This window comes from Budorcas taxicolor, chromosome 1 (assembly GCF_023091745.1).
Source record: "Budorcas taxicolor isolate Tak-1 chromosome 1, Takin1.1, whole genome shotgun sequence".
Lineage (NCBI taxonomy): Eukaryota > Metazoa > Chordata > Mammalia > Artiodactyla > Bovidae > Budorcas > Budorcas taxicolor.
This window is the reverse complement of record NC_068910.1, coordinates 190,977,627-190,998,993: the sequence shown is the minus strand read 5'-3', so window position 1 is coordinate 190,998,993 and position 21,367 is coordinate 190,977,627. Positions and strand designations below refer to the sequence as shown.

Here is a 21,367-nt window from a genome sequence, read left to right as displayed (position 1 = left end):
TTAAAAACAAAAGTACAAAGACTTGGCTCATTTTAAAAAGTTTTTCTGATTGGTTTGAAAATGTCTTGCTGTACTGCTCAAAGTAAATTTCTCCACCAACTGAAATGACCAAAAGTAGGTTAAAAAAAGCCCATCTACTCTGTGATTTTACCTCACATGATTTTCTACAGAGCCTCTATTTTTTAAATTACCCCAATTCTAGACAATTATTTTAAAAAGAATAAATACAGGAATCAACATTACACTGCAAAGTTTAATTTTCCTAAATGGAAATGCATTTTAAGTTTTGGTATTGCCACAAAGCTGAATATGTCATGACGTCATCCACAGATAGTAAGTATCAACATTACAGGTGGATCCGATTATTTTACTAGAGTGGGTACTCATTCCCTTCTCCAGGGGATCTTCCCAATTCAGGGTCTCCTGCCTTGCAGGTACATTCTTTACCATTTGAGCCACCAGGGAAGCCTGTTTTTACTCAAAACACCTAAAATTTAATTAGCCTTACTCCTTCATATTCCAAATAAGGGCTAAAATAAATTCTGCTCAGAGTAGGAATAAAAGTCAAAAATAAACTGTTGAGTAATATGTTCCACATATTAGAGCTGCCATGAGGCCCCAGATGATGGGAGATGGGACCATCTTCTTAATTAACTTTTTATTTTATATTGAAGTACAACTGAATAACGTTGTGATAGTTTCAGGTGGACAGAAAAGTGACTCAGCCATACATACACATGTATCCATTCTCCCCCAAACTCCCCTGAGACGGACCCTCTTACAGGCAGATCGTGTGGAGAGTCATGAGCTCAGGCCTTGGGGATGATTCGCTAGTGCAGCCCCATCAGGTATTTGAAGGCACCCAAAGCAGAAAACACGGGCTCAGAGCAAGTCAGGGGAGAAGCAGAACACAGGCAGAGAAGGCAATGAACACATCCCGGCTTCTTTACCTGCAGGAGAAGTTCTTGAAGCTGGGCCCGCTTCTGCTTTATCCGTTCTATCCGCCTCTGCTTCTCTATCTTTAAAACACAGGTTACAAAATAGCATAAGCATGTAGAGTAGAAAATGCTGCTCACTTTTCAGGTCCCAGTTCTGAGACATCAAGAATTTTCCTTAAAGACAGGCAACCTGTTTAACTATTGAGACCAATAAAGGTAGATTCCACCTTCCGGGGTCAGGTAAGCAAGGAGGCAAGACAGCAGAATTGTAGCAATCGCCATCAAACGACATCCATCCCCCTAACGAACACTTGATCTGTGGGACTGGCTCTATTTATTTCACAAGCGCCAGTCAGAGTCACAGCTAACACTTGAAAAAGTGAAAGTGAAAGTGAAGTCGCTCACTGGTGTCCGCTCTTTGCGACCCCATGGACTGTAGTCTACCAGGCTCCTCCGTCCACATTTCCAATCAGAGTCACAGGTAACACTTACCTATTCTACGTGTGAACGCTGGACACACAGTCTCTTAATTCATCTTCACAAAACCCTAGACCTAAGTACGGCTGTTATCGTCTTTGCAGTAAGGAAATAGAGGCACAGAGGGTGAAGAATTTGTCCAAGGTCACACCACTGGTGGATGGCAAGAGCCCGGGTTTGAATCAAAGCCACCTGGTTTCAGAGATCCCATTATTAACTGCTTTGCTCTATTAACCTCCCAGAATGAGATAAGATCTCATTTAAGATCTCCGCTTAACTGCTTTTTTTAGTGTGACTTGTGGGATTTTAATTCCCTAACCGGGAATCAAACTCACGCTCTCCACACTGAAAGCACGGAGTCCTAACCACTCGTCCACCAGGGAAGACAGTCCCTAGAGCAGTTTCTTAATCTCCTCTCTTTTAAACAGGCACAGCTAATACAGGGCTCCTACATATTCACTGCGAAGTTCCTACCTGCAGTAAGAGACATGGTAATGGGACAAATTTCCTGCCTTCAACCAACTACTGTTTTCCTCAACCTCACAGCTACCTAGAAAACATAGATTAAGGTCTGGAATATCCCTGTAGATGAGTTCCTCACTGTGTCTTGGGGCAAAAGCCAATGACATCTAGTATCATCTTTCTTGTCTACTCCAACGGCATCTTTCTTACTTGCCCCCCATCTAGTCCCCACGGGGAGTTTCTCTCATGGTTCCTCTAATCACAACCACTTGAACCCCGAAACACTTAAGATCCACTGTAAGATCTGTGTGCTCACTCACATGTGAAAAGATGCTGCTGGGGTTTTCCCCGGCATCTGACACTGCCGACAGAGCAGCTCCCACCTGCCTCAGGCCTTGCATCCAGCCAGGCCAAGTGGTATTGATTCTGCCTCTAAAACATTTCTCCAGCCTCACTGGCGTGGCCAGAACTCAGCCCCTCTCCGACCCACCCCCTCACTTTCCCTCCGCGTCTTCCTGTCAGTCTGGCTTCCAACCCAATGGCAGACTGGCCCTTTGGATTACACTCCCTCAGCCCTCTTCTTTGTAATTCTCCAGTAGTTTCTACTGCCCGGAGGATCAGGTCCCAACTACCTAACACCCAGGAACCTATCCTCTCCTCTTTGACCTGTCCTCTGGCCACAACCAGCTGCGGGCACACCTTCTTCCACCTGCCTCATTCCGGGCAGTGTCTCTGCCTCCCTGCCCTAAACCACTTGGCAAACTCCTCCTTCACGACAGCACAGGGATTTTTTTTTCTCACCCACCCCCACTACCTCCCTTATACCCCTTTTCCAGAGAATCTGTACATACTTCTTTCATAGGAGTCATCACACTTTTGGTAAGTCCTTTTACATTTCTGCTCTTTTCAATTAGAAGGAAAGCTGCCTGGGATCGGAATCTCATATAATCTTTCATTTAAGCACACGGGAGATGTTGAGAGATTTTTGCTTATCCTGGATAAATACTTTGGTATTACGTAGGAACTTGGATGATCCTTTCAGTTTTATTCAGTACTGTTATTTTTTAGAGATCATGTACATTTCAGATCTTCAGCAGTAATGTAGCAGATGGGTAAATTTCTGTTTTAGAGAGGATTGCCAGGTATTATACTCTCACAGGTTCTTAGGAAATTTTGTGGAATGTTTAAGAGTTACTGAAATTCATTTATGCAATGTTTTCATGGAGAAGGAAATGGCAACCCACTCCAGTGTTCTTGCCTGGAGAATCCCAGGGACGGGGGAGCCTGGTGGGCTGCCATCTATGGGGTTGCACAGAGTCGGACACGACTGAAGTGACTGAGCTTAGCTTAGCTTAGGCTTTGATACTGGCTTAATATTACTGGCAATTAAAATAACCCTCAAATTTTACTCTCTCGGAAGGAGAAAAAAGGATATTTCAACTGCAGCACATGAATGACATTATTCTATAACTTCTGATGACTGCCAGGATTTCTCCCCCCATCCACAAGTATATTAATACCAAAATTTTTTGATTTGCTAGGGGGAAAAAGGGACTAAGAAAAACATGAAATCAACCACAGTCTCATCTAAAGCTGTATTTAGCCTTTTGGATATGACAGTAAAATTATGTCAAATCAATTTACAAATAATATGTCAGGGCACATGCTCATTTAGGAAAGATTTTGTATAACCATTGACGTTCAAAGAATAAAACAGGCTTTTGCACACATCACCCCAAATTCTTGTAAGCTGAACATTCTACCCATTCTGATAAAGATTTAAAGGAAATTCCATACCATTTTCCTGCCACTAATTCTAGAGTTGAAGGTAAAAGTTCAAATACAAGAAATGAACAGCCAACTTGAATCCATTCTTTCAGATCTATACAACAAGTATTCCAATAAATAAGATCATTTCCAGTACACGAGTCAATGAAAATTTATTAGTAGAATGCTTGGAATTTAGAATAAAACAAAGATGTTCTCCAAAAAAAAGAGAGGAAAAAAAAAATCAAGTCATTTCATTTCACGTTTCATCAGGACATCTGTCAGACTAGACTTCTCAAAATCTCCTTCCAGTTCTGAAATTCTACCTAGGAGAGACTTTAAAGAAAAAAGACGTACTATACATGAATAAATAGCTATGAATATTTTAATACTATGTGACTGTATTTCCAAATTAAAACGTCTCTGATGTAAAATAAAGCAAAGTACTATCTGTAAACAGATTTTCTTCACTTACCTCCAGGTTTTGACATTCCTGAGCAGAATTGGTAGGCAGGCCAATCCATTTGATTTCTTTTTTTTCCTTTGAAATTATGTTCATTGCCATCAGCACATTTAAAGCATCATAAACTCTTCGCCTAATGTTCTTCTGATCATAAGCCTGCTAAAAGAAATATGTTTATTGAGTGATAAACATTAAAGGTCATGCTATTGTCACAAGGTATAAAAATATTTAATAATAATTTCATAAATATCTTCAAAGTTCTGAAAGAATTCTTCACCCAGTGAAAGTATCCTTCAAAAGTCAAGAGTAAAAAAAAAGTAAAGATGAAATAAAGATACTTTCAAGCAATCTAAAACATAAAACAATCTTAAAAACAAGGATTATGTTCCTAATAGATCTAAATTAAATGATGCAAAAGGGCCTCTTCTAAGTAAAAGGAAAAGAATCTAAGATAGGAACTTGGAGATGATGTAGGGTGACATGAAGACCAACTCAAAAGGTAAATCTCAATGAATACTCACTGTATAAAGTACACTGTCTTGGGGAGTCTAGAATACAAAATGAACTAATATACAGGACAGTAAATACCAGACCACCTGATCTGCCTCTTGAGAAACCTGTATGCAGGTCAGGAAGCAATAGTTAGAACTGGACATGGAACAACAGACTGGTTCCAAATAGGAAAAGGAGTATGTCAAGGCTGTATATTATCGTCCTGCTTATTTAACTTCTATGCAGAGTACATCATGAGAAATGCTGGGCTGGAAGAAGCACAAGCTGGAATTGAGATTGCCAGGAGAAATATCAATAACCTCAGATATGCAGATGATACCACCCTTATGGCACAAAGTGAAGAGGAACAAAAAAGCTGAAAGTGAAAGAGGAGGGTGAGAAAGTTGGCTTAAAACTCAACATTCAGAAAACTAAGATCATGGCATCTGGTCCCATCACTTCATGGGAAATAGATGGGGAAACGGTGGAAGCAGTGGCTGACTTTATTTTTTTGGGCTCCAAAACCACTGCAGATGTTGATTGCAGCCATGAAATTAAAAGACGCTTACTCCTTGGAAGGAAAGTTATGACCAACCTAGACAGCATATTAAAAAGCAGAGATATTACTTTGTCAACAAAGGTCTGTCTAGTCAAGGCTATGGTTTTTCCAATAGTCATGTATGGATGTGAGAGCTGGACTGTAAAGAAAGCTGAACGCCGAAGAATTGATGCTTTTGAACTGTGGTGTTGGAGAAGACTCTTGAGAGTCCCTTGGACTGCAAGGAGATCCAACCAGTCCATCCTAAAGGAAATTAGTCCTGAGTATTCATTGGAAGGACCGAAGCTGAAGCTGAAACTCCAATACTTTGTCCACCTGATGCAAAGAGTTGACTCATTGGAAAAGATCCTGATGCTGGGAAAGACTGAGGGCAGGAGGGGAAGGCGATGACAGAGGATGAGTTGGTTAGATGGTATCACCAACTCAATGGACATGGGTTTGGGTGGACTCCGGGAGTTGGTGCTGGACAGGGAGGCCTGGCGTGCTGCGGTTCATGGGATCGCAAAGAGTCGAACACGACTGAGCGACTGAACTGAATAGTATATATAGGAGAAAGGGGTAATGGAGTTAAAGTGGCTAAGATCTTGTAGTGTCTTTGAGGATGTCAGACTTTGAAAAGTCAAGGATGTATCCTCTAAGTTCTAGTTAGCAGTGCTTCTCAAAATGTGGTCCACGCACTAGTGCTGAGTGCAAACTATTGTACACAATGAAAGTGGTGAACCAGCACCAAAATGTAATCACATAGATCACTAGGCACACTGTGAAGTTCAGGGGATTTTTTTTGGTTGCAAGACTTTATAATAACAGAAACTATGTTAACTTACACTGTGGGAAAGCCCCCTTATCTTTTGGTGGACAGGCAGTTTGTAAGAACTGAATTCAACCAATCAAATGCCATGATAATAAAAGATGGTGGACAACACTGAATCCACTTAAATATAGAAGTTAACTTAAATAAAAGGGAGATTTTAAGTTATAGAACTGAATGTAAATATTAGAAATCCCAATACTGTAGACAATGACAAAATAACAACAGATGTTAGGAGGCAACAGCAAGTCTGCTGATTTCCTCTTCTTTTTTTAGAAACAGTTTGTACTTCTGTTTTTTGAAAGTATTTTTTGGCTGTGCTGGGTCTTGGTTGCAAAATGAGGGATCCATTAGTTGCGATTTGTGGGATCTTTAGTCGTAGCGTGTGAACTCTTAGTTGGAGCATGCGAGATCTAATTGCCTGACCAAAGATTGAACCAGGGGCCCCTGCATTGGAAGCGAGGAGTCTTAGCCACTGGACCACCAGGGAAGTACCTGATTTCCTCTTCTTTGATACTGGAAGGAATTATGAATTCAAAGCAGATGAACTATTCAAAGCAGATGAACTAGGCAATAATTTTGGCACAATATATTCAAATCATAAAAACAACTATAATATTCTTTTAACTGCCACTAATATATTCAACTGAATCCTATGGTAGAGGGGTAAGTTGGGAGATGGGGATACAACAGGCATATGGATTTATTTTTTCCTCCATAATCAATCATAGTCCACAAGTGATAACTCAAGAAATGAAATACTGAAATTACTGAAGTTTTAAAATACTGAAGTTATAATAAAAATAACTTTAAAGAACTACAGACTACAGAGCCTCCAAATTATGAGAAAAACAAAGTAGTGAATCAACAGAAAAAAAAATTCCGTGCTTATATTCAGGAGTGGGGATGGGGGCGTGGTTATTAAAAATGTGTTAGATATTGAAAGTGCTAAGAAGAAATGCTTCACTTTAGTGACATCTGAGTGAAAATTATATGGAGAAGAGAAACTATATGGAAATCCTCAGCAAAGAACACGTGTGGCTGCGTGCAGTAACTGAGAGGGTGCATGGTAGGAGGTGAGAGGCAGTAGAGGGCCAGGTCACACAGGGCCTGCTAGACCATTCAGAGAACTCTGCCTCTCACTCAAATTCAGAAAGCCATATACTTTCAAGCGCCCAGGGAAATTAAACAGAAATTACCATATAACGGCTCACAAGAAAAATCTCAAAGCAATCCCCCCCTTCAGTAAACAGTTTGACTCAAAATTTCTGATCACAGGTAATAAGTCAAAATTCATAACAATAGGCAAAAATTCCTATCACCTGGAACTATAAGAAACTTTTCAATGCAATTCTTAAGCCAAAGTTACAGAATAAAGAGTAACATACCAGAATCAATGGGGAGATGGGTAGTGCACAGGAGGAAAATAACAGCCATAAAGACTAAACAAACACTAAACAAAGAAATTAAAAGTAAATAAAGCATATATCACAGTCTTCAGGGTAGAGAAATAATAAAAGTAACTTCATGAAAGAGAACAGAATATTAAATACAGATAAAAACAGAAATTAACTTTAGAACCGGAGGTCCATAGAAACAAACCAAGAGATGTTTTTTTGGGGAAATATAATTGCAAATAATTTGGAAAACATGGATGAAATGGAGAATGTTCTAAGAAAACAAAAACACACCAAAATAACTCAAAAGGAGAAAGCAATTTTAAACAGATGGATTACCAAATAAGAAGTGGAGAAAGCTATCTAAACCCCCCACCGAATCACTAGAGTATCTCAGGTGATTTCCATCAGATTGCAGGCAACAAAACTAGACATCCCATGCCACTAAATCTGATGGAGTAAAGCAAAAGAGAAAGCGAAGACCTCTAAACTCAGTTTATAAAGCCAGCACGACACTACTTATCACAACTGCAAAGATGGTACTGATTGCAAACAGGTGCCATGGAGGCTGGCAAGCAGGTCAAAAGTGGGCTCTTGAATCTAAAAGGCATCGCAGAGCTCGGCGTGACCAAGCAGAAGAAGGAACAGGACAAAGACAAGACAAACTTGAGGAAGCAATGGGAATTAGTATAAAGAACAAGGAGGGGGGACCTCCCTGGTGGTCCAGTGATTAAGACTCCGAACGTCTAATGCAAAGGGTGCAGGTTCAAACCCTTGTCAGGACGGTAAGCTCCCACATGCCACAGGGTGTGGCCAAAAAATACGAAGAACAAGAAGCAGTGTGGCCTGGGACAAGGGTACTTCCGCCCAGTTGGCCTTCGAGGAGATGCAGAAACGGCAAATGGACAGGATCCTGAAGAAAGCATCCCAAACTCACAAGCTGAAAGCAGAGGGCTCAAGAGGCACCTGGACACACTCACTAGCACCGACATGCCCCGAGTCCCCTAGGGGAAGCAGCGCCCCTGCCTGGGGCATGGAGAGGTGTGGAAGGTAACTGGGGTCATGTTTGGTGCCCTTTGTATTTTCTAGAAACATTCTTTTACACACACCCTGTATTTTCTCCTGAGGCAGTGCTTTCCAAAGCAGTGTGCCTTCATTGTGGAATTTGATTAAAGTCAGTTCAGTTCAGTTCAGTCCAGTCGCTCAGTCGTGTTTGACTCTGCAACCTCATGAACCGTAGCACATCAGGCCTCCCTGTCCATCACCACTCCCGGAGTCCACCCAAACCCATGTCCATTGAGTCGGTGATGCCATCCAACCATCTCATCCTCCGTCGTCCCCTTCTTTTCCTGCCCCCAATCTTTCCCAGCATCAGGGTCTTTTCCAATGAGTCAGCTCTTCACGTCAGGTGGCCGAAGTACTGGAGTTTCAGCTTCAACATCAGTCCTTCCAGAGAACACCCAGGACTGATCTCCTTTAGGATGTGCTTGGATCTCCTTGCAGCCCAACAGACTCTCAAGAGTCTTCTAAACACCACAGTTCAAAAGCATCAATTCTTCTGCGCTCAGCTTTCTTTATAGTCCAACTCTCACATCCATACCTGACCACTGGAAAAACCATAGCCTTGACTAGACGGACCTTTGTTGGCAAAGTAATGTCTCTGACTGAAGTCAAACTAATACTCTATTTTGATTTCTCAGTAGCACACAGGGAATAAACCATTTTAGTCTGGACTGGGAATTTTTGAGAGTTTATCCAGAGATTAAGGTTATTTCTGTGTATAATGCCATGGAAATGAATTTTTACCTCCGAGTTGCACCTAACTCTTTGAAGCTGACCAGCTGGCTCTGCCTGGATGAACCTGACTCCAGAGGATAAGGAACCAATGCCAGGACGGCCTGCAGCATGTAGACCCCTGGGGGGCCCTGCATGGGCTGCCCTGCCAGGCTCCTGCTAGCTTGGGGCTTATGCTCTTCCCTCCAGGCCCTGGGGAAGCCATTTGAAGCTTCATGGCCTTCGGCTTGCCTCCCCAGCCACCTGGCCAAGGAGACAATGCAGCCTGGTAAACAGCATAACCACCCAAGGCAAGGACGGAACATACAGCTTGTCCCTTTCTGAACCAGGTCAGCTTTAGCCTCTTCTCCCACTATCTTCATTCCAGACATGTGTCTAGTGGGTGTTCCCATGGCAGACATCACTAATCAAGCACACCACTCTTTGTAATAAAACCCAGGCACGGGGAGGGGTAACAAGATGGCGACTGAGACGGTGGAGCTTCATAAGCTGAAGGTTCATTCTGTAAATCAAGGAATAGCTTTACTCTTTCTTCTCAGCTTGCTGAACTAAAGCCGGAGTGTCTTGCTCGTGGTTTGGAGACTAAGGGAATAAAACAGGATCTCATCAACAGGCTCCAGGCATATCTTGAAGAGCATGGTAAAGAGGAGGCAAATGAAGATGTACTGGGAGATGAAACCCTTAGAACTGCCTGTCAAAGAGGAAGAACCTCCTGAAAAAACTGTTGATGTCAGAGAAAAAAGTGGTAAAAATTACATCTGAAATACCACAGACTGAGAGGATGCAGAAGAAAGCTGAACGATTCAATGTACCTGTGAGTTTGGAGAGTAAGAAAGCTGCGCGGGCAGCTAGATTTGGGATTTCTCCAGTTCCATCAAAAGGCCTGTCGTCTGACACCAAGCCTATGGTTAACCTGGATAAGCTAAAAGAAAGAGCTCAAAGGTTTGGTTTGAATGTCTCTTCAATCTCCAGAAAGTCGGAGGATGACGAAAAGCTGAAAAAGAGGAAGGAGCGATTTGGGATTGTCTCAAGTTCAGCTGGAACAGGAACCACAGAGGATACAGAGGCAAAGAAGAGGAAAAGAGCAGAGCGCTCTGGAATTGCCTGATGAAAAACTTCTGATGCTTTCTGTTCTCCTGTGGTTTCCACCTTTTTGACTCTTCCTGGTCACATATATACCTAAATGCACAGTTATGTGCCTAGGTCCTGCCTTGCAATGAGGGAGCATGTACCCTGGGTACATCTGTGAACTCCAGCACCAGTTTGACTTATGGCAGTTCCAACTTAAAGGGTTTTGTTGTGTTGTTGTTTTTTAATTATTATTTTGCTTGTTAATATTAAAAAAAAAAGCCAGGCACAGTCTGCCTCCTTATCCTCGATCCTAAGGTCCAAGTAGCTCATGTATTTACTCAGGGTTGACACATAACATGTTTGACATTCCTGGCCTAAGGATACTTCAAGGGCAACAGGATCAAGGAGGCAGAGTCCCAGCACAGAAAGACAAGGGTGCGGTCAGAAGGGAGCACCAAGGTCCCAGTGCTGGAGAGCCAGGGTCTATGAGGGTCTATGTGTACCCACTGGATAAGGGTCAAACTATGCTATTGGGAGAAATATCTATGTGACATAGACACTGAAAGAATAAGAGAGTCAGAAGCAAAAACCAAGTGGTGTGTTTGGGAATCTCATATGTGAATGTGAAAGCATCAGTTGCTCAGTTATGTCCAATTCTTTGTGACCCCATGGACTGTAGCCCACTAGGCTCCTCTCTTTATGTAATTCTCCAGGCAAGAATGCTGGAGTGGGTTGCCAGTCCCTTCTCCAGGGATCAAATCTGCGTCTCCTGCATTGCAGGCAGATTCTTTACCATCTGAGCTACTCAACTGCAGAATAAAGGAAAAAACGTTATTTAAAAAAATTGCAAAGATTATAAAAACAAAAGCAAATAACCCCACCAGTTTCATTCATGAATACCACTGTAAAAATCCTAAAATGTCAGGAAGCTATCTTCCTGACAGAATTGATTAAATTCAACTTCATTTCTGACTTTTTTTTAATTAAGAAAAAAGAAATGTTCATTAAGAAAAAAATCAAGTTAAACCTTTATCACAATTAAGGCTGCAAAACTATAAATATTTCCACTAACGTTAAGAAGTGAAGATTCAATATGACTAGAGTTACTACTATTACTTAATATTGTTCTGGAATATGTCAAGTATGACTACATTTAAATTAAATGCAAACTGATTTATAAAACGTGTATCAGCAGCTGACTGGAGCTAGAGGGCGAGGGAGGGATGGATTACAAAAGGCAGAGGCTTTGGTAATGATGGAAACATTTTGTGTCCTGATCATGGTGGTGGCTTCGTGGGTGCATACAAATGTCAAAACTCACTGAATTCTACACTTGAATACATCTTATTGTATGTAAACTAGCCACAATAAATAAAAAAATAACAGTTTAATTGTACACTTAAGACATGTACATTTCCCTCCCTGCATGTAAATTTATCTCCATTTAAAAAAAAATGAGAATGATTTTTATGTGCTAAAAATGAGGCTCTAGATATATTACTAAGAAAATAAAATTAAGAATGAAGCATGCAAAGCACAACCATATTTATGTTTAAAATAACAAATTTTATTATATAGGTGCATAAAGAATTTCTGGAATGATACTCAAGAATCTGGTAATAGTGAACAGTGCCTTGCGGAGTCAGATTAGAGTCTATGGTAGAAGAGAAAAATTTTTTATTATACAGTCTTTGGTACAAATGAATTTCTATAAACATGTTCATGTAGTATTTTTTCAATTATAAATAAAATAAAATTTTCTTACTGACTTAAAACACTGAACGATTCAGATGTATCTAAAGTCATTCAAAAATAAAAAGTACACTTTTTAAAAGTATGTTCCTTCAATAACCCCCAAAGATATTTTAAAAATACTTGTCCACCTTTATGTTTAAATAAGTAACAATCCTTTTCAAAACAAAACAACAAAAAATCAAAACAACAGAATTCCCCAATAGATAACATGAAACCCTCGCTTGTCTGGGTCCTCAATTTGACATAGACAATCCAGAGAAGTACACCGCTGCACCACTTTCACAGTCAACATCAAGGGCATGATCTACCTACCGAATCAGCTGCCAAATGGTTATTTGAATTGGTGAACTCGGACACCAGCTCATCAGCTACTTCATTATATGACGTTGTACCTTTCCGCTGAACTTTCTCACACACTTTCATTGAAAAATGTCTCAAGCCTTTTCCATTTTTATCTCCTTTTTTGCTTCGTTTGCTAAAAGAGAAAATAAAATTATACTCCATTATACTTACTAGAGACTTCCTTTATAAAACTATAAACTAATGTGAGAAGACAGGAATTTGATTTTTTGTTCCCAGTGCTCAATTTTACATTGAATTAGAGATAAGGAAATGTTTTAAAATGCTTTACCTTAAACGCCTAATAAAGCGTGCAGCAAGAGTGCCTTTTTATGCTCACTCATTTTTGCCTAAATATATACTGACCAGTTACTTACTATTAAGTATCAGATGCTGTTCTACACATTAGAAGACTTGTGAAAACAGTGGACAAAAACTCTGCCCATGCAGAGTTCATATTCCTAATACTTATCTTTTTGCATTCTGTGTATGCTATAGATTTTTTTTCCCCACCTAAAATTAAAAGTACCACTATTCTAGAGTTCTGTTATCTACTCAATTTTACATCAGAAGTCATTGGTATTGGGTGGGGAGGGAGGTGGGAAGGGGGTTCAGGATGGGAAACACATGTGCACCCATGGCTGATTCATGTCAATGTATGGCAAAACCCACTACAATACTGTAAAGTAATTAGCCTCCAATTAAAATAAATTAATTAATTTTAAAAAGAGAAGTTATTGGTGTTAGTAATGGACCTACATCTTCAGTTATCCTAAGTTAGGTTAATGCCTAGGCCTACCCTTTGATAATGCAATCATTAAAATTTCAGGGGTAGTTTAGTTCTACTAATATCTGAGTACCAATTATATGCTAGAAATTATGTGTATTAGGGGCTGGAAGAACAAAAACAGTAACTGATACAAAATCCTTTCCCTCAGTGAATCCTAAGGCTGAAAGAGAGGCAAAACTAATATATAATGACAGGTAATTCCACTATAATAAGGTAAGTGCCAGGTCAGAGTTATTCACAATGTTTTATGGGAATTGGTAACAGATGTATCTAGTCTAACCTAAAGGAGGAAGATTCCTGCAGTAAGAATCAATGAAAACAACCCACAGAAAGAAAAGGCAATCTGTGGAAAGGGAGAAAATATTTGCAAACCCTTTATGTGATACGTGGTTAATATCTGAAATTTCTAAGAAACTCCTACAACTCAATAGTAAAACATGTAACACAAAAAACAGGCAAAGGACATGGATAGACATTTCTTCAATGAAAACATACAAATGACCAGTTATAACCAGCAGTTACATGAAATGGTGTTCAACATCACTACTCATAAGAGAAATACAAATCAAAGCCACAATGACACTATCCCCACACCTGTTAGGATGACTATTTACTTTTAAAAAAGGATTACAAGTGTTGGTGAGGGTATAAAAACTAGAACCCTTGTACACTGTTGGTGGGAACGTAACATGGTATAACTGCTATGGAAAAAAATATGGAGGTTCCTCAAAAAATTAAAAATGGAACTACCATAGAATTCAGTAATCTCATTTCTGGGCATATCCAAAAGAAATGAAGTCAGGGTATCAAAGCGGTGTCTGTCACGTTCACGGCAGCTTTATTCATCCAGCCAGTCCATCCTAAAGGAGACCAGTCCTGTGTGTTCACTGGAAGGACTGACATTGAAGCTGAAACTCCAATACTTGGGCCACCTGATGCGAAGAGCTGACTCATTGGAAAAGACCCTGATGTTGGGAAAGAGTGAAGGCAGGAGAAGAAGGGGACGACAGAGGATGAGATGGTTGGATGGCATCACCGACTCAATGGACATGAGTTTGGGTGGACTCCAGGAGAAGGTGATGGACAGGGAGGCCTGGCGTGCTGCGGTTCATGGGGTCGCAAAGAGTCGAACACGACTGAGCGACTGAACTGAACTGAACCAAGACAAGGAAAACTCAAATATCCATAGATGGATGAATGGATAAAGAAAATGTAGTATGTGTATACATATATATTCACATAGACATACAGACATATTTATATATATACAACAAAATATTATTCAACCTTGAAAAAAAAATTCTGCCGTATGTGACAACATGGATGAACCTGGAGGACATCATGGTAAGTGAAATAAACCAGTCACTGAAGGACCAATGTTGCATGATTTCACTTGTATGAAATATCTAAAATAGTCAAGCTTCCAAAAGCAGAGGCTGGAGGGAAATGGGGAGTCTGCTGTGCAGAGGAACCTAGACTTCATCATATTCCATCAGTAGAATTACATTCATTTGTAAGTTATTTACCTGTTCTAAAGCATTATGTCCACTAAGAAATAGATGCTAAATGTTCTTTTCAAAAGAGTAAGGGAAGGTATCTACTTTCTTTCCCTGCATTCCCCAAAGAAAGTGTATTCACTGTGGATCACAGACTACTACTGAAATACTGTTATAGCACTCAGTGGTATTGAGGGGTGGAGTGGCATGGTGAAATTTTCAGTGAGGCAGAGATTCTGGCTGCAGAGTAATTTACGGAGGGCAGAAGCAGAAACAGGAAGACTCATTGGACAGGTTACTGTAATGGTCCAAGCAAGCAATGCTGAATCCTGGAATTCGAGCAACTGGTAGGACTAGATAAGAGATGGATTTGCAAAAATGTTAAAGATAAAAATCAGTAGAACTAAGTGACTGACTGCTGTGGATGGTAAGGAAGAGGGAAACAGGGCAATAATCTTTAAAAGGAGGGGTCATTACTGAGATTGAGGAATTTGGAACGAATTCATGAATTTCATGTTAAACCTTTTCACTTGCATTGTCTAATACTCTGGGCATATTCTACTTGTGGCTATCAAATACCTGAAATGGGACAAGTCTCAATCAAGTATGCTGTTAATTTCAAAGACTACATGAGAGATGAAGGTATAATTTTTATATTAATTTTTATACCCTTTAGATATACTAGATTAAATAAAAGATGTAACATCAGTCTCACATATTTCAGTTTACTTTTTAAACTGAATGTTGGAAAATTAAAACTCACATGTGGCTTGTATTACGTTCTATTGGGCAGTGATGAGGTTGACTTTGACATGCCTATAGAATATCCAAATGGGTATATTCAGTAGACAGTAGAATAATACCTAAGTCTACAGCCAGTGGGAGAGGCCACTTATAAACCTATCAGCACCTGCATCCAGTTCTTCTCAGTCCCAGCGATTAGGCCATACTCTCTTCCTTTTCAAATCTAACTTTCTTTTTCAAGGTAACGGCTTTATTGAAATACAATTCACTCACCATAAACTTCATCTTTTGAAGTATAAAATTCAGTGGTGTTGTTCAAGAGTTACACAACCATCACCACAACCTAATTTCTCCACCTTAAAAAGAAATTCTGTCCCCGTAAGCATAAGCAGTCACTCCCCACCCCCCTGTGCTCAAGCCCTTGGCAACCACTGTTTCACTTTCTGTTTCTATGGATTTGCCTGTTTTGCAATGTCAGCTTTGCAACTGGAGTTTCTCACTTCAGTGCTTCTGATCCTGTATTACTTGCTTCCTTGACCTAGCCCATTCAGGTGTTTGTTTTTCAAGTGTACAGCCTATCATGGAACCTGAATATGGTCACGACACAAGACCCACCTTCCAGTTTAAAGGAGACACTGAAGACAGATGAACATGTTAGACTGTACTAAAGAGATGCTGCGGGACTCCCCTGGAGGCCCAGGGGTTGAGAGTCTGCCTGCCAATGCAGGGGACATGGGCTCTATCTCTGGTAAGGGACGATCCCACATGCCTCAGAGTGGCTGGCCCCGTGTGCCTGCTGCAACTACTGAAGCCCAGCAGCGGCCAGAAATCAATCAATCAATTAATTAAAAAAAAGAGATGCAATATACAAAATCTTCAGAATTTTTATTCAGGACATATAATGTGGTTTCTTCAACTAATAATTTGGAAGGGAAAAAGTGAGAAAAATACAGAGGGAAAATCTACAGATTATAAATGACTTAACAGTTTATTTAAATTCTGAGTCATATAGACTGTAAACACACACACACATACACATCTCCAGTTTTAAGAGAGTGTGGAAAGACAGCAACAGCAGCATAGTTCTCAAACTCTCCAAATCCCCATAAAAAATAGCAAGTAAACAGCAAAGCCTGAGCCCCTTGACAACGTTTACAACAAAACTAACTGACAAGGTATCTTCAACCCACCCCAGATTACAAACTGGGGCCAAAGGCTTATACAGTAGTGTCTGTGTTGGAAGAAAAATAAATACTCAATGGAGTGGCATTTAATGGAACTAACAAGAATTCGCTAGAAAGAACAGGCCAATTTGAGAGCAGCAGTTGAAATGAGAAGTTCTCCCCTCTTCAATACCAGCTGAGTGTAGGAGGCTGACATAAAGACTGAGGAGGTTGCAACAGTCTAGTCCATGTGACTCCCACAATTGATATTCAAGAGCAAATGAAAAACACTGAAGGTGGGCAAAGAATATATGGACAATAAGAGTTTCTGAAGAAGAAAATCAAGGCAAGGGAAGAGAATAAATACTAAGTGCTGTTAAGTCAAGAAAATGTTTATGAAATAAAAGAAGAAAAGAGATTATATCAACCCAGAACGACAAAGAGCAAAAGATTCAGTAAAATTGCTGGATTTCAAAGAAAAAAATTATTTAGACATTTAGGGAAAAAAAAAAAAAGAGTATCAGATTTTCCAAGAGCAAGCTGTTACACTAGAAGAAAATTAAGGCATTTAAGAAACTCCAACAAAGTATGAGCCAGGAATTTTTATATTCAGCAAAACTGACTGAGACAGTCAACATGATTAGAAAAACACTGACATAAAGGTCTTGTGAGAAATTTGTGTACAATTAACTGTAGACGTTAAGATTAAGTGAGAGCTAAGAGGCATATAGTATAGAGTATAAATAGGTGTATGCTTCAACACTATAGGACTATTACCTATGATTATTAGAAAAATGAGAAAAGAATGGAGAGAAGATATACAGAAAAATTTTTAATGTTTTCAGTGCTTCACAGGTGGTGCTGGTAAAGAACCTATCTGCCAATGCAGGAAACTTAAGAAATGAGGGTTCGAACCCTGGTCAGGAAGATACCCTGAGAATCAGGAATATACCTTGGAGGAGGGCATGGCAACCCACTCCAGTATTCTTGCCTGGAGAAACCCATTGACAGAGGAACCTGGCAGGCTACTGTCCATATCGTTGCAAAGAGCTGGACACGACTGAAGCAACTTAGTATGCACAATCACATTAGGTTACATTATTATTATTATTTGGGACTATTAAGCATGTAATATGGGATAAAGTCAATGAGTAATTACCATATACACTAATTCTATCATCCTTTTCATCCTCAATGTCCTTAAAAATCAGGATTCTTGGTATGGAAAAAAGAAGACTGAGATATAATAGAGGAGAAGTTTAAAATTTTCTAGGTAGGGGTCTTTATACATCACAATAACATATTAAAAATACAACAGGGAACTCAACACGCCAATACGTAACTTCTGATCCTACTGCAGTTCTCATCTAGGTGAGTGACAGCATTCATCCAACTGCCTGAAACAGAAACAACAGATTCATCCTAATCCTTTCTATCTAATCAAATTCTATCAAATGTAATCTAAGTCTTGTCTTAAAGAGCTCTTGAATTCTTCTCTCTCTTCCCATGACCCTAGTTCAGGCTCTCATCATCTCTCACAGAATATAGCCAGACATAAAAAAGAATGAAAAGATGACATCTGCAGCAACGTGGATAGACCTACAGATTAACACACTAAATGAAGTTTCATAAGCAATACAACCAAAGGATGCAACTCAGCAGTGGCTGAATCAAGAAATGAAGCCGCGTCTTTGGAAGGCTGGTGGATCGTCATGCCAAACCAATCAACATTTACATCAAATTCAACAGAATTTAGGACAGCTGATGATACCTCCAGTACAGACAGGGGGACTTGGTCCTACAACCAAACCTGTAAACCACTTTTTTCAAAGTTAAGTGTACAATGCCTCCAGTAAAAGAATTTTACAAGTTAAAGGCTAGATGAAGAACTTAACAACAACAACAAAAAACAACTCAAAATGGACGAAAGACTTGAGCAGACATTTCTTCCAAGAAAATATACAAATGGCCAATAAGTACATGAAAAGATGTTCAATATCACTAATCATTAGGGAAACGTAGAACAAAACCACAATGAGATATCATTCACAGACATTAGGATGACTTTAATTAAACAAAACAAACAAAGAAAACCCCAGCCAATAAGCATTGGGAGGACATGGAAAAATTGGACCCTTCATGCACCCACCACTGGTGGGAATGTAAAGTGGGCAGTCTCTACAGAAAATACTACGGTGGTTCCACAAAAACGAAGCATATAATTACTGTATGATCCAGCAATTCCCCTTCAGGGTGTATATGCAAAGAAATTTCAAGTAGGGGACTCAAACAGATGTTTGTACACCCACACTCATACCAGCAACATTCATAATAGTCAAATGGTGAAAACCTAAATGTCCATCAACAGATGAATATCATATGATTTCTTTTATACGAGCTACCTAGAATTGTCAAATTTATGGAGACAGAAAGTATAACTATGGTTCCCAGAGACTGCAAGAGGAGAGAGTGAAGAGATGTTCCTTAATAGGTATGGGTTTCTAGTAGGGGATGGTGGAAAAGTTCTGGAGATGGATAGTGGTGATAGACGCACAATAATGTATTTTCTCAGTGTTTGTTTATATGTTTTGAATTTATTAATCTATTTTCTCAGTGGTTTTTTGTTGTTTTGGTTTTGAGTTTATGTTTCGTTGTCTTTTATGTTTAAGGGTTGATGGCTTTTATGCATCTATAAAATAATATGCTGAGGTTTCCAGCATTTTGTAATCATTTCCAAAAAACCAACTCAGTATACAAGGGATTATGCTTCTGAGCAAAAGAAACTTTCTTGTTCTTCATTCTTTAAATTACTTTCATTGTCACATTTGGCTTACTATTACTGCTACCACATTCAGAGAAGATGTGCCTTTTCTTGACAAAAATAGTTCAGGAATGCTTGACTCCCCATCACAAAATGAGGGTTAAGAACAAAATAATACAGAGTGCACTTTTTAAATTTTGCTAATAATTTAAAATAATAAACTTAAAATCAGGCTTATTTTAGAAATTTAAATGGTTGAAAAAATGTTATAAAAATGTCTACATTTTCACAGATCTTCTATTTGCTTTTGAGTTATATTAAACAAATAAACTTTAAAATGTCACAGGCTACAAAAATTAACTCAAAATAGGTCAAAGATCTAAATGTAAGCACAAAATAGGTGTTAAGTCTTTGTGATCTTGGGACTTGGCAATTCTTAAAATAAGATATGATACCAAAAACATAAGTACCACAAGAAAATATAAACAAGATAAACACAGTCAAATTTTGAAGGTTCTCTGCTTTCTGTAGGTGAAAAATCAATCCAGAGATCAGAACTTTTTTGCAAACCATATATCCGACAATGGTCTTGTATCTATAACCCATAAAGAATTCTTATGACTCAATAACAAAACCAGCACCACCACCAACAAACCAAAAGATCTCAATAGAGTTCTTCAAAGAAGATATTTAGTCTTCCTTTAAGCTGGAATGCCATCTTGCTAGCAATATGCAGAAATGACCAACATAAAAGGAAAGTTGAGAGGCACCTGCTCTATGTTCTCTAGGCTTTTCAGAAAACACGGAGTTGTTCCTTTGGCCACAAACTTGAGACTCTACGAGAAACATGACCTTGTAGACATCAAAGGAATGGGCACTGCTCACAAAGCATCCCCACAAACGCCACCACAGCGACACTGGAAGAGGCCGCCATGCCATCCAGCATGCTGTTGCCATTGTTGTAAACAAACCAGCAAGTTAAGGGCAAGACGCCTGCCCAAAGAATGACTGAGCACATGGAGCAAATTAAGCACTCTAACGGCCGATAGAGCTTCCAGAAACATGTGAAGGAAAGTGATGAGAAAAAGAAAAAAGTCAAAACAGGTACTTGGGATCAACTGATGCGCCAGCCTGCTCCACCCAGAAAGGCACACTTTCTGAGAACTAATGGGAGAGAGCCGGAGCTGCCAGAACCCACTCCCCATGAATTCATGGCATGATATTAAAAAACAAAAACCCACAAAAGATCTCCAGACTCTAAAAATATTTCTCTTAACTGAGGGAAAGTGTGGTGTCCCTTCCCACAAAGAAATATTTGAAGCAAATTTTAACTGTCCTAATTCAGTAGGTGATGTCATTACTATTCATATTTAGTGTTTCTTTTTTTTCTTCCTGGAAAATGTGACGTGGTTTATTGCGCAATATACTCCAGTGGTTAGAAACTGCCAGAAATTACTCATAAAATATTTGTACTAGGAAAATAAAAAGATATACAAACAGCCAATAAACACTTGAAAAAATGCTTGTCATCATCAACCACTATGAACTGCAAATTAAAACCAAAATGAGATACACTTCACATTCACAAGGATGGCTAAAATAAAAAGAGATGGATAGGAAATGTTGGTAAGGAGCTGGAGACATTATAACCTTTGTTGGTGGGAATATAACTGACAGTTACTCAAAAAGCTAAAGAAAGAATTGCCATAGGTAATTTTATTCCTAGGTATATATTCAAGAGAAATGAGAACTGATTTGTTCACAAGTGTTTACAGCAGCATTTATAACAGCCAAAATAGAAAGTGAAAGTGAAGTCACTCAATTGTGTCCAACTCTTAGCGACCCCATGGACTGTAGCCTACCAGGCTCCTCCATCTATGGGATTTTCCAGCCGAGAGTACTGGGGTGGGTTGCCATTTCCTTCTCCAGGGGCTCTTCCCGACCCAGGGACTGAACCCGGGTCTCCTACATTACAGGCAGATGCTTTTATCGTCTGAGCCATAAGGGAAGTCAAAATGGAGAAACAACTCAGATGTCCATCATTAATAAACAAATACAGGAAAAATGCGACATATCCATACAATGTTATAT

At 39.5% G+C, this 21,367-nt stretch overlaps 1 protein-coding gene and 1 pseudogene across 7 annotated transcripts in view; one reads left to right on the top strand and one right to left on the bottom strand.

The window, feature by feature from the left end:
• TFDP2 (transcription factor Dp-2) overlaps positions 1 to 21,367 on the bottom strand; it is a 208,473-nt gene that overhangs the window by 17,664 nt on the left and 169,442 nt on the right. For 6 of the 7 annotated variants that reach the window (XM_052649237.1, XM_052649252.1, XM_052649244.1 and 3 more), the window contains 3 exons: positions 12,296 to 12,458; positions 4,120 to 4,266; positions 951 to 1,019 (listed from right to left, as the gene is read on the bottom strand). In XM_052649237.1, the coding sequence (XP_052505197.1) occupies positions 951 to 1,019; positions 4,120 to 4,266; positions 12,296 to 12,458 (379 nt within the window). The remainder of the gene's footprint in view (positions 1 to 950; positions 1,020 to 4,119; positions 4,267 to 12,295; positions 12,459 to 21,367) is intronic. The other variant, XM_052649259.1, reaches the window with a different exon arrangement.
• Positions 9,617 to 10,326, top strand: LOC128056509 (SAP domain-containing ribonucleoprotein-like; annotated as a pseudogene).